Source organism: Staurois parvus, unplaced genomic scaffold, assembly GCF_062004578.1.
Source record: "Staurois parvus isolate SC_StPar_1 unplaced genomic scaffold, SC_StPar_1.0 ptg000332l, whole genome shotgun sequence".
Classification (NCBI taxonomy): domain Eukaryota; kingdom Metazoa; phylum Chordata; class Amphibia; order Anura; family Ranidae; genus Staurois; species Staurois parvus.
The window spans coordinates 461275-475763 of NW_028318128.1; the positions used below are offsets into that span (position 1 = coordinate 461275).

Below are 14489 nucleotides of genomic sequence, written 5' to 3' on the forward strand. Positions count from 1 at the left end.
CAAAAGATTTTGTTTACCTTAATACATTGTAATACTATTGCACAGAGCAGGTAAGTGTAACATGTTTATTATTTCAAAAAAAATTAACCTTTACAATTTCACTTTAAGTGAAAAGACAGTAAAAGGTACTGTATATAAATCCACAATCCACTAAACCATTTTTAATTTAAAAAAATTGAGATTTACACTGACTTTAAGTAGTGTAACATTGTTACATGAGATTTAAACATACATCTCTAGTCTTCACCAGATTATTTTTGCAGTTTAAAGTGAAACTTCACCCTCTCAATCAACATGGACTATGTTTAATCCTTATGCTGCCAGCATTAGTAAATAGATAGGCAGGTATATTATATTTACTTGTTTTAAACTTTTTTTTTTACATTTCTTCAGTTACTTCCTGGTTTCCATGCCTAGGCAAATGATGTCATACATTCCAGGAGTCTCCAGAAAAGGAGGGAGGGTTCTTAGCTCAGCCTATCCCTGAGCTAAGGATAGATGAATTCCAGGAAGCAAATGACACGCGAATCATCTGCCCTTACTCAAGATAGCCACTGCCAGAAATGCCAGGGGGTGTTTTTCAAAATGATTTCTCAGCCAAATAAAGCATGGAGACATGGATGGATGGGGGAGTTTTCTCTAAATATTAAAAATAAATGAAATAGCATTTTTAGTTTGTGTGCTCAGATGCAGTGTGTTCCAGTTTAAGGTTCTATAATATCTTTGGCTTATTTAAAAATGTCTATGATTATTGCATGGGGATACTAGATTCCGGAATTTGCCTCTTTCGTAGACTTTTGAAGGGTGCCTGGCTAGTTAGAACAGCCTAAAATAAATTATTAAATCAGCATACTGTAGCAACATTATCAGTGAACTGCAGAATATTTTCTACTATCCATTTATTATTTATACTACAGAAACAAAAAGATTTTCCACTAACAGAAATGCCAAAAGGTCGCCTATTTCAACCGAATGAGAGGCTTGTGGAACAGTTGGAGAAGAAGGACTATTTGGGTAAAGCTACGGTATGCTTATTACCATTCACACTATTCAAATGGTGTAAATGTTCATTTTCATTTCCTCAGGTTCTCCTCTCTTTTTAATGTCTTACTTGATAGTATGGAGATCTTTTAAAATATTACTGGTTTATGGTCCATGTGAATGTCCCTTACTTCTGTTGTGATGATTTCTGTGTATGAATGGTGCTGTTACCTGTACATTATTATATTATAAATTCTATATATTACCTGTATCTATGGAGGACTTAGTGCTGTATGTTATTATTTCATAGGTTGTGGCCTCGGTGGTTGACAAAGACAGTTTCTCTGGTTTTGCACCCCTACAGCCCCAGGTATAGGTGAATTGTTTTTGTTTTAGTGAATATTGTGCCATGCAAATGGTGCCTGTGTTGGAGATGGAACATGGCAACTTGCCAGTTTGTATGTCCTGAGGAGGGGTGAGATTCATAAGGTGTGAATGGCATCTAGGTGAGATAAATATCAGCTCTTCTATGTTTATCCACCTACCCTCCATTAGAGTTGTGCCAATTTTCAGACTAAACTCGTATGCATAAAATATTAAATAACTCAAGAAATAAAATGCTAGATGGGAGAATCAGCCAGCTGAAACTTCCTAACAAGGTGTCATATAAAGAACAGCTATGGAATAATTATGAATCATAGTGACTCAGCATATGAATAACAGAAAAACACCACTTTTCCTGAAAAAAAAAATAAATAATGAAAATTGTATGACTTACCGCTATAATAATCAATTGTAACAACGCAACTACAGTTTTTTAAAGGCATAAATAAATTCAAGCTTTGCATCCTTTCAAGCATTGTAATGGGTTTATGGGAGTGCTGTGAACACAATTCTGTAAAGAAAACCCTCCAGAAATCCCATTCTTACTTGTTTTATTGTTTCACTGATTTAAAGTGGAAACAAGTGACAGTTATTTAAAATCAGGGTTGGTTTTCTAATTTATTTGTGATCAAGCGGTATAAAGTTTTGGGTATATTTTTCATGCTGTGTTTTCATTTTACAGAGTGACAACCCACCACTTCGTCCAAAGACCCCTGAAATACTTAGGTAAATAATATCTATAGCTTTTTTTTCCATTCTGTTTTGGATAGAGCATGGGAGGATAGGAGCCCTATCAGAATTTTATTGCGGACTGTTTGAGGTTTTTTTTGACTGACATTTTTACCTCTAGCTGTACTGGTGACCTTTGCAACTGGGACTAAAAGTGATGGCATAAGCCAAAAATGTTCAGTTGGCACCAGACGAGAAACAGAATGAACATCCTCCAGGGGACCCTTGTTTTAGTGACAACTGTCTAAAGCAGTGGTTCTCAACCTTCCTAATGCCGCACCCTTTTAATACAGTTCCTCATGTTGTGGTGACCCCCAATCATAAAATTATTTACCCAGTAATTATAATTCATGAAGTGTCGTTTTACCTCCAATACTGCTGCTTTTAACACAGTAGCTGCTTTCAACACAGTAGCTTCTCTTTACACATTGGAAATGTGTTTTCCGATGGTCTTAGGCGACCCCTGTGAAAGGGTTGTTCGACCCCCAAAGGGGTCGCGACCCACAGGTTGAGAACCACTGGTCTAAAGGTTCACCCCCCACCATTTTGAAAGGTTTAATTATTTCTTGTTGTGTCCAATACAGGAAGTGTATAGGAATTATTATTATTACACAGGATTTGTATAGCAGCAACAGTCTGTGCAGTGCTTTGCACCACAAGCAAGACAGTACATTTACAATACAATTCAGTACAAGCGGTTTAAAAGCCGTCTGAGAGCTTACAATCTAAAAGGAAGCAGTATTCGGTACAAAAAGGTAATAACTGAAGAATGAGTTGATGGGAGAAATAAAAATATTCAGTTGTTAGACAAATTTGGGATAGAATTCCCTGAAGAGATGAGTTTTCGGAGATCAGCTAAAAGGTAGACAGAGTAGGAAATAGCTGGGCAGATTGAGGTAGAGAGTTTCCAGAGGATGGGAGAGGCTGAAGATGTCCTGGAGATGAGCATGTGAGGAGGAGACAAGGGAGATAGAAAGCAGGAGGTCTTGGGAGGAGCAGAGAGGACAGTTTGGCTTATAGAGTTGTAAATGACTTTGTATGTTGTAAATATTTAGAATTGTATTTGTTGGGCAATGGAAAGACAGTGGAGGGACTGGCAGAGAGGGTTGAAGGACATGGAGCAGTTCGTAAGATGGAGTCTGGCAGCAGCATTCAAGATAAACTGAAGGGGGATAAATCCTATGAAGAGGTAGGCCTATGAGGAGGGAGTTGCGATAGTCAAGATAAGAGATAACAAGGGAATGAATGAGTTGCTTGGTGGTTGCATTAGTTAAAAGGAGACGTATTTTGGAGATGTTACAGAAGTGAAGCCTACAGGGTTTGGACAGCGATTGGATTTGGGGCTGAAAGGACAGGGCAAACTCCAGGATTACACTCTGGCATTATTAACCACTTTCCCCTCTGGAAGATTTACCTCCCCTTCATGACTAGGCCATTTTTGCTATACGGCGCTGCATTTTTTAGCTGACAATTGAGCTGTCATGCAACGCTGTATATAAATTAAATTTATGTAATTTTTTTCCCCACAAATAGAGCTTTCTTTTGGTTGTATTCGGTCACCTCTGGATTTTTTTTATTGTTTGCACTGTAAACAAAAAAAAACAAGACTGAAAAAAAACTATATTTTTTGCTTTCTGCTATAAGACATATCCAATAAAAAAATTAGAACATCTAATTACTTCATAAATGTAGGCCAATATGTATTCTGCTACATATATTTGGTAAAAAAAAAAATCCCAAAAGGCGTATATTGATTGGTTTATGCAAAAATAGAGTCTACAAACTATGGTATATATATATACTGGAATTTTTCTTTTATACTTGTAATGACGGCGATCAGTGATTTATAGCAGGACTTTGATATTGTGGCAGAAAGTCTGAAACTGACACTTTGTGGGAATCAGTGACACTAATACAGTGCTCAGTCCAAAAAATATACACTGTCAGGGGGTTAAATATCTAGGGTGATCAATGGGTTAACAGTGTGGCTAACCAGTGTTTTTGTGTACACAGTGTGGTGATTTTACTAGGCAATGTGGTGGATTTTATTCCCTGCTTGGTAGGGAAAGAAAAATCCAGCAGATCCCCACTGACAGGACACAGCTCTGCCTTAATTACATAGCCAGAGCTGTATCCTGTCATTATCTTCACTGATCAACGGGTGCCGACAGTCATCCATTATCTGGCACCCGTTGATCGGCTTCTGCTGTGACTAATCACAACAGAAGCGGCATGCATGCCTCCCCTACAACTGGAAGTGCAAAATCACACACACACACACACACATACATATATATATATATATATATATATATATATATATATATATATATATACACACACATTTATATGATTTTGCACAGAACAGCCACCCTGTAGCAGTACATCTGCTATAGGGAGGTTGGGAAGTGGTAAATCTCGATGGAAAAGTCAGGAAGAAGGGCATGGGCAGGGGGCAATATTAAGAGCAAAGTATTGATTTAAGCATCTTTATTACAGATAGATAATAGGTAGTATTATATATTGAGAGATGCAACATATCTATAGAGTGTATAGAGTTATGTCGTTTGTATATGGAACAGCAGAGTGAAGGGTTAAAGAAAGCAACCCCTGTAACGCAATATAAGAAAGAAGGAAGGTGGTACTGGTATGCTCCCAGCTGAAGTCACATAACAAATTTAACGTGCAGGGTGGATTTAAAAAAAAAATGTTTTAATACAGTCAATCTACTCGCACTATATGATACAACATTTATATTGTAGTTAATGTGTATTTTTCTGTCTACTATTGCTCGTGGTACTCTGCATCTGTACACCACGTATTTTTTTATATACATCCATCTGTAGTAAGGAGGTTGAGAAAGACTGCTCTAGACCCAATCCCTTTTCAGGTGTATCTTTTTCCACTGATTTAAACTTCTCCTGTGACTCTCTATACTCTCTGTACTCCATACAGGATATGGAAATCAGACACATATAGCTTAAAACTGTTTTTATTAAAATAAGTATTAAGATACTGGAGAAGTTTAATTGAAGTGTATGAATAATAGCACAGCTGATATTTTTATTGGCTTTAATTATGGCAGTGTTTGTGAACCCCAGGTTTACCGCACACACACTTTAAAGTGCTGCAATAATGGCGGATGTTACATTAATTCAATGAAATTATGATAGCTTTATTGTTATTAGCTTATTATAAGTTGGCATGTATGCAGGGCCAGTGCTAGATTCCACATGGAAATATATGTAAATATATTGAATACAGCCAAAACTGTAGTATTTCAAATATATGTCAATATATTTGGGAAGAATATTTTTTAAATATATTTTTCTTCCATGTGAGCTATTTTGCGCCCTAGGCAAGAGCAGATACTTGCCCCCCCCCCGCGCCACTTGCCCTGCTCCTCATTGACTGAATACCTCTTCTTCATTCACGGGTTGGCATGGGTATGATGAGCGATGTTTGGGTGGTATGTGGGGTCTATGAGGAGCAGTGTCCGGGTGGTATGTGGGGTCTAAGAGGAGCGGTGTCTGGATGGTATGTAGGATCTATGAGGAGCGGTATGTAGGGTCTATGAGGAGCAGTGACTGGGGGCGGTATGTGGGGTCTATGAGGAGCAGTGATTGGGGGAGGTATGTGAGGTCCATGAGGAGAGATGTCTGGGCAGGCAGTATGTGGGGTCTATGAGGAGCAGTGATTGGGGAGGTATGTGGGGTCTATGGGGAGAGATGTCAGGGCAGGCAGTATGTGGGGTCTATGAGGAGCAGTGATTGGGGGAGGTATGTGGAGTCTATGAGGAGAGATGTCTTGGTGCCGCGGTATGTGGGGGTCTATGAGGAGCGGTGACTGTATGCTGTATGTGGGGGTCTATGAAGAGCGTTGTATGGGGAATATGAGGAGCGGTGTTGGTGAGGTGAGGTCTATGAGGAGCGGTGTTGGGGCAGTATGTCAGGGGTATGAAGAGCAGTGCGGGGGTGGTATATAGAGCATGAGTAGTGGTATGTAGGGGGTATGAGGTGTCCAGGTGGTATATGGGGAGTATGAGGATTGGTGCAACATTATGACTGGGTGAGCTCTCCCTGGTAAGGTGAGGAGGGGAGTGTGGGAAGCTCCCAGTAGGGTGTTGGATGGAGCAGGTTTATGTTAATGAGGGGTGCGGGGAGCAACTCATGGTGAGGATGGAGGTGTTGTAGCCATTTTGGAGTCAGTGCTTAAAATTGCTGGAGGAGAGTTCAGTATAGCCAGGATGCAGCCCTCCAGCCCATAGTGAGGGCTCTGTGATGGCTTAGAGTGCTCGTAGTCCTGTTGGTTGGGGGTGTCGGTCCTAGTGGGACAGTGAAGGTATACAGCTAGAGGGGTCCTATTCCGATGAACAGGGATGTGGAGCAGGCAGAGAGTGGGGAGCTCTGTCTACAGCGCAGGACTGGCTGTGAACAGTGGTTGGGGGATCTGGTGTTTGTCCAGCTCCAGTCCAGACGTTGTTGGTGTGGATGAGGATGGAGGACAGACACAGAGTAGACTACAACTCCAAGAACCAGAGGAAGAGCCTGGTTGGCTGAGCCCAATGTGGATGTGATGTACAGTAATCGGTTAGGCTATGTGCCACAGCTTTGGATCCGTAGCCAGGATCTATTGGTATCGGTGCTGGGATTATAGGACTGTCAGGTGTGGTGGCCAGCTTGCTGCATTGGCCCAGTTACCCTGCTGTACCAGGCCAGTGATGAGGGGGATTGAGCCTCCCGGAGCCTTGTGGTGTGGGTCAGGCATGAACAGCAGCCCTCAGTTCCACAACTACCAGGCTTCCATTCCTGAGAACGAGCCAGGGATGTGGGTGATCTCCATGACAGTCACCGATCAGGACCTGGGCGAGGTGGGCTGGCTGGAGTACTTCATGGTGGCTTTGCTGCTTCATGTGTATGGGCTGTCCCCCCCCTGTATGCATGTATGCATCCCCTACAATAGAAATACATTTTTGGTGAGATATTCTTTTAAAGGTTGAGGACATGGAAAGGGATGCTGGGCATACAGCATCTCTTATTACAACATTAAGAGTGATCATGGGGTGTTAATGAAGGCAGTTTTGCATACTTACCCAGAAGTACCAGATATGTCCTTTGCTCTTGGCACTGAATAATGTGGCAAGGGAGCAAAGGAAAGATAAGCGTATGCAGGTGGGGGAATTAAAGCACATGTGCGCATTGCAAACAGGTTTGCTGTAAAGTAGCCACATTTGGGTTGATTGGATTGCCAGAAATTTAAATTTTTGGCTGTGGTTTCAGTTCTCTGATGTGTCTTCGAACCTGTCCATTCAATATCAGTGGATAGTTTTTGAAAGGTCCTGAAGGATGTATATGGGGGTTGGGTACCAGTGGAAAATGTTATAGAACAACCTTTAATCACTAGTACTATTTCTGTATCTGGTCACCTCTAGTATACAGGGGTGTAGTATAAGGGTGAGAACAATGGGGTTCAAACCCTTCCCAGAGCATCTCTCAGCAACACAGGAGCAGCAGCTAGGCTACAACGCGTTTCTAAAGCATTCTTTACATTTTTTTCCCAATGAACTGAAGTAGGTAACCTCAATGAAGAACCCATTTGATTCTTAGTTTATTCATTATGAGCAGGCTAAGCTTCCATCATTACACAATCAAGGTGAGGACTGGGTCGTGGGAACTCAGTGTAAACAAACCTGAGGTCACCTCAGTCACAATATGACTCCAATAATGTATAAGATCTCGAAGATAATACTATCACCATCATTAAAAGGCATATAAATAGAAAGCAAAGTAACCTATAGGGATGTGATCAAATATAAAACAATATTATTATTATACTGGATTTATATAGCACCAACAGTTTGCTCAGCGCTTTACATTATAACGGGAGACAATACAGTTCAATACAAGAGGGTTAGGAGGGCCCTGCTCCTTGGAGCTTACAATCTAGGAGGGAGGGGCTGGTGGTACAAAAGGTAATAACTGTGGGGGATGGACTGGTAGAAAGAGAAAATTCCATTATTAGCTGAGGGCAGGATAGGCTTCCCTGCAGAGATAGGTTTTCAGAGATCGCCAAAAAGTGGGCAGAGTAGGCGATAGTCTGATAAATTGGGGTAGAGAGTTCCAGAGGATGGGGGAGGATCTGGAGAAGTCCTGGAGAGAAGCATGGGAGGAGGAGACAAGGGAGCTAGAGAGCAGGAGGTCATGGGAGGAGTGGAGAGGACGGTTTGGGTGATATTTGGAGTCAAGATTGGTGATGTAATGTGGGGCAGAGTTATAAATACTTTAGTGTCTATACATTTAAGTTAAAGAGTGTATGTCTAGTGACTCTCTATGTATAAAGATAAAATAGAGGGCTAGGGGAACAAATACTATACAGACTAAAGCTCCATGCACACAAGCGGTTTTTTAAGCTAAAAAAAATACTGAGAAAACCACTGGATAAAAAACCCCCCCACAGGTAATAGCATGTTTTAGTAGTGTTTAGGAGTGTTAGCGTTTTATTAGCATTTTTACAGTACATGTAGAGGGGGAAAAAAAGTTATTAGGAGTGTTTTAGTAATGTTTTTATTTCTGCTGGAAAAACAAAAAACTCAACAAAAACAATTTTTTTCTGCTCCTAGACGCTGAAGCTCAAAAATGCATTTTTCCAGCAGAGAAAAAAAAAAGCTATATTCTTCTAAACGCTGCTAAGTGCCCAAAGCTGAATATTTTCCTCTTCCTGCCCCTGGCCCTTCTACTGTATACATGGTTTTGATGGTGTTTACTGTCTCCAAGGACTTTGCAGGGAGAGCCTCATCGCGTTCTGTTTGAATTTACTCCAGAGACCATAGAAGAGATGGAAGTCATGCCAGGGAATATCGTCTTTGTGCTTAAAAAAGGGAATGACAACTGGGCTACTGTGCTGTTTAATGGAAAGGTAATCAAAGCTTAGAGGGTTTTCATACAATTGTCCATGTTCATATAATGCAGATTAGGGAGCCCCGTTCTAGATATTTAAAGAGCAACTCCACTTTCGTGGGAATGCAATATGGCTACCTGGAGTGGTTCTGGACACAGATAGAGAACAGAACACCCCTTGGAGATGTCATTTCCTGCTTGAGCGATTGGCTCACTGATTTTCCCAGAAGTCTGCACTAAGATACAAGTCATATTTTGAGCATCCCCTGCAACAAAAATGTCATTTTTGGTGAGATACTCTTAAAGGGAAAATCACATCTAAAGAGATGCAGACCCTGCCCCTTTGCTCAGAGCCCTGCAGATGCAGTAGCTGATTATTATAAAACCACTCCCATACAGATTCACTCTGCACATGGACACAGTCAACTATTTCTTCATACTAACAAATGGTAGGAATCTTCAACAAAGTGTGTTAAAAACTCTGCAATGTACATAGATCAGGGCTTAAAATGTCAAGTCCTGAGCTACTAGCCAGGCCTTAAGAGTTACTCGCCACCAACAAACACACACAGAGACACATATATACACACACAGGCACATACAGACACGCATACACACAGATACATGTACATACACAGAAATACACACGCACAGACATGTACGTACAGACACAAACATGTACACACAGACACATGTACGTACATACACACAAACATGTACACATACACATGTACACAAACATACATGTACAGATACACACATGTACATACACACAGACACATGTACATGCATACACAGACACACACACACACAAGTACACACACGAATGCTGTGAAGTGCTCTCTTCTCTCCCATGAAGCCACCACTGGCTGACATAGAGGATCATGTGACCAGAGTGAGCTGACACACACACACCCTATAAAAAGTTGCAGTACTTCGTTGTTCACTCACAGATCCGGGTACTGCACTCTAGGGGGAGGCAGAGAGCACAGCACACACTCCTTGCTTTGCTTTCACTGTGCTCAGCTATTGAGCAGTCTGACGGCTCCCAGTACCAGTGACAGATCCGGCCTGAGCTCCGAGCCTGCTCAGCAAGACAGCTCTGGGGGACTCACTCGCCCCCATCATAATTTCCACTCGCCATTGGCGAGCAGGCAAGTGGAAATTTCAAGGCCTGACATAGATCACCCAGAGGGGAATTTTTTTTTTCCTCAACAAAAGTGGAGTTACTCTGTAGAGGCTTTGGGATAATGTCAAAGACAATAAACTTTCATTCCAACTTGGAATCACTTAAACTGAACATGTGCTTTGCGCATACATGCCAAGCAACAAGTTAGACAGAGCATGCAAAACAACAGGTTAAATTTTAAGCTGGCCCCACCAGTTGCACAACCTACTTTCTCTATTTCCACTCAGTTTGGCAAAGAGTATGGAGAGCGAACCATGTATTTATAGTGACAATTCCCAGCTTGGAATTGAAGACTAAGGGCTAAAGACTTTCCCCCTGCTGCATGTGACGGCCCTCTGTGCATGAGTGCCGATCACTAATCACCAGTTCTGCCACGTGGAAGGGGAGTGAGGGACACTCTTCCATAACCAGGTATATTTCTTTGCATCTGAATGGACCAGTGGAGAAGTGAAGGAAAGGCAGGCATGTTGTGCTGGTGGAGCCACTATTAAAGTGAACCTGTTGCTTTGCCCTGTATAGGAAAACTCAAATACCCATTTATGTGCTGTATATACACACACACACACACACACACACACGTATGCATCAGGGCCATTTTATCAGTAATTCAACTGCATTTGTGAAATTGGACCGAATGCTCACATCTGTTTCTCAAATTATTATTATTATACAGTATTTATATAGCACCAATAGTTTGCTCAGCGCTGTACATAACAATGGGAGACAGTACACGAGACAGTACAGTAACAATACAATTTGATACACAAGGGGTTAGAGGGCCCTGCGATTTGGAGCTTACAATCTAGGAAATAATTAATAGATGCAGTTATATAATAACCTCATCCAAGCACAGATTTTGTTATTGCTAATCTGGGTTTTCCATCCTAACCATCTGACATCAGATATTGATTAAATGTGTCACTCCTTTTCATTTGCAGAGTTAATCATGAACAAGCTAGGGCTTAGGTTATGAACACACCTAAATGTTTTAATGACCACGGTCCTTGGCAGAAACTAAATACCCATTCTGTCTCTCTCCCTTTTTGCACTTTTTTTTTTTTTTTTTTTAAATCTACAGGTGCTATAAAGCATTGCACCCATGATCAGCAGATTGTGGATGCAATGTCAGTCTCCTGCAAAGTACCTCCAATATGGGCAGGCAGTTACTTGAGAGCAGGACGATCAATGAACTGCAAAAAAGAAGTGAACAAAAGGACCCAGCAATCCATCCTCTACCCATGCTTTTGAAGTTTCACATAAAATAACTACACATATAAGGATTTAGGACTTCACGGTCTATACTCAGGACATTGACTCAAAAGTATTGAGTATTGTATCACCATGACAGACAAGCAAGTAGAATTTTTGGAAGAGAACAAAAGACGTCCATGCTAAAGACAGCGCTTATTCATTGCCCAGGGTAATGAATAAGTGCTGTCTTTAGTGTGAAAAGCTTTTACCTGCCAGTCCCTCACTTTATTTCCATGGTCTGTATTGATTTTATCTTGGTTCAATAAAGTGGATTGTTTGGAGTGCAGACGAGCGAACGTCTTTTGTTCTCATCTATGCAGAACACGAGTTGGGTTAGCACCTACAGGAGGAAATATGCTTGGATATTGGGAGTCTCTCTACCTTGAGCAGCGGTAATACATATAGAATTTTTGGAAGGTCACAATCACATACTACCTTTATCTCTCAGCACACACTTCCTTTTGTATTCCTTTTACATTAGCAATCCTGAGGGCATAGATATTACACATGTATCAGTGTACCATTTTTTGTGTTTCAGTGCAGAGAAAAATTATAAATTACTTCTATTAAAATATTTTATTCTTGTTTCTTTTCTGTGCTTCTCATATGTGTTTAGAAAGGGATAGTCCCATGCAATTACCTGGAGCCAGTTGAGTTGAAATTTCAGTCCCAAATTCAGGTAAGCATATGTTACCTCTTAGTAAAAACTAAAACTTTCAGGATCCTAGAACTCATGGCTTTAAATTGGTTGTAAACCTCAAATATGACAAAGCATATCCCTCTATATTGTGTGCCTATCTCAATCCAGAGCACTAAGTGTTCCTCTGCTATCTGCATGAATCATTTCTGATGAGTTTTCCTGACACCAAGAGAACAATGGTGGCAGGAGAGGGAGCTCCAGCAAATTGACAGCATTGACTCTGTGCCTGTGAGCCTTGTGAAGGGGGGAGTGTGTTTCTTCCCTCCAATCAGCTCTCTCTGACAGTCCCAGCTCCATGTACAGAGTGGTGGGGAGAACTGTACAATCAATGGTGTTTGAGCACTCAGTTCTCAGCCTTAGAGCTGGCGGGGGGCAGATGCAGCATTGGTAAATACGATTAAAAAAAAACAAAAAACAAAAAAAAAACAACTCAATACTTCTCTTTTAATTAAATTTAAGCAAGGAAGATGAAGTATACATAGCTGCTATGTTGAAAATTCTATTATGTCAGGGCATGCAGACTAGTCAGTGGACTTTCATAGGAGGAAGTTCTAGTTTGCCTAGCAATTTAACTAAGAAATGACTCGCCTGCCTAAGTCAGATCCCAAGATTGGTATGTGGGGAATGCTGCAAGACCTCAAAACACGTTGATTCATTGCCTTGTATGGAATCTGCTCTATCTTCATCTCTATGTGGAGCAAATGAAGGTGAAGATGAGAAGTTTTTTTCATGGTTAACTTGTTTTACAGGCAGCAGAATCAAAACAAGATGAAGGATCAGCCAATGGTGGTTCAAAAGAGGCTGACATTCCAGCACCACCAACTACTTCTGCCCCTAATGTACCTAGGAATCACCAAGGTAAGGCTCTTTGAAAGTTGCTTAGTTACTCTAACTTTTAGATCTTGTTTGTTAATATAAAGATGACGAATGCTGAGAGTTGTAGGAAACCAATAGCAGGTAACCTATTATCTGGTGTGACCACATATAAAGATTACACAAGAAAATATACCACCATTTAAGTGAAAAAAAAATCAATTTCTTGTGAACACACCAACACAATCAACATAAAACATACTGCATGTAAATCCACAATCCAATAAACCAACCAATGAAACACACATACAGTGAAAACGAACCCAACATATATTATAGTGCAAAGATCAGTAATGTAATGGGCAGCTAGCAGTCCTCTAAAACTGAGATTTTCGTTTTTGGTAGATGCTGAAGAGATTTACCACGTTCTGATCTCTTATAGCTCTTGAAGACTATTAGTTAGAAGTCTGCATTTGATATCCTGGGTCTGCAAATCTGCTACGGTCATTATGAGGGATTAAAACTCTCTGTAGGATTTTGTATGTAATGAAGAATGCAGCTTGAGAAGCTGAGACACACAAAATGGAGTGGAAGCACGTAACACTCTTTGGTGAGCAGGAACAGTTGGGAAATACGGCTTGCTGTTGAAGTATCCAAGACATACAAGAAGACAGGGACTGAGCTAGCCAATTAGCCCCTAACTATAACTAAAATATGACTTTCAGGAAACTAAGACTTTAACTTTATGAAAGACTTGCTGGCATATGTATGACTGACACATTCAGGCCTCTGAACTGTATAACTAAGAGAAGACCTAATTCATTATGTGTGTTTTACGAGAACATCAGGGGCGGACTGACAACTCATGGGGCCCCTGGGCAATAGAGGATCATGGGGCCCCTGTGTCCTTGCCCAAAGTCAAAAAAGCCTATGAAAAAGGTAGCAGGGGAATCTCATGGGGCCCCCTACTGACCCTGGGCCCTTGGGCAGTGCCAAGTTTCCAAATGGTCAGTCCGCCCCTGGCGAACACACATATATTTTATTAATATAGGAACAGTGGTAACTATTGTTAGAACTATTTCAGTTAATCGCAATTCAGAAAAAAAGGTAGCAAACAGCTGAAGATGTATTAAGGGGTTAAACTAGGGTGTTCTGGCTTAGTATAGCAAACAATGGTACATCACAATCACTATGAATTACAATGCAATTTCCAATTCTTTATAAGGTCTTCCTCATTTTATATTATGTAAGAAATGTTTTGATTATAACCATGTTCCTATTTTGAATAAATATTCTGTAAATTGTAAGATACTTATATGAGCAGATGATCTTAACTTCCATTTTTAATATGTTTGGTAAACCTTTGCACAAGCAGAATTTGTGTTTATTCCAATCACAAAGCTGAACTTTTGCACTGGTCTGGTGGTACATGCTCATTTGGCTCACCTCAAGTGTTACACTGTTGTACATGTATCACCAGACTGTTACTCTTAGTTTAGCTCCAATTTTGCCTATGTAAAAGAGTATGGAAAGCCAAGGATTCCCC

The 14489-nt window shown here is 40.7% G+C and overlaps 1 protein-coding gene across 1 annotated transcript in view; it reads left to right on the forward strand.

Moving 5' to 3' along the window:
- Positions 1-14489, forward strand: part of NCF2 (neutrophil cytosolic factor 2) — a 45264-nt gene that overhangs the window by 15418 nt on the left and 15357 nt on the right. The window contains exons 5-10 of the mRNA XM_089683974.1: positions 918-1025; positions 1292-1351; positions 2048-2091; positions 8868-9009; positions 12047-12109; positions 12880-12988. Of these exons, the coding sequence (XP_089540100.1) occupies positions 918-1025; positions 1292-1351; positions 2048-2091; positions 8868-9009; positions 12047-12109; positions 12880-12988 (526 nt within the window). The remainder of the gene's footprint in view (positions 1-917; positions 1026-1291; positions 1352-2047; positions 2092-8867; positions 9010-12046; positions 12110-12879; positions 12989-14489) is intronic.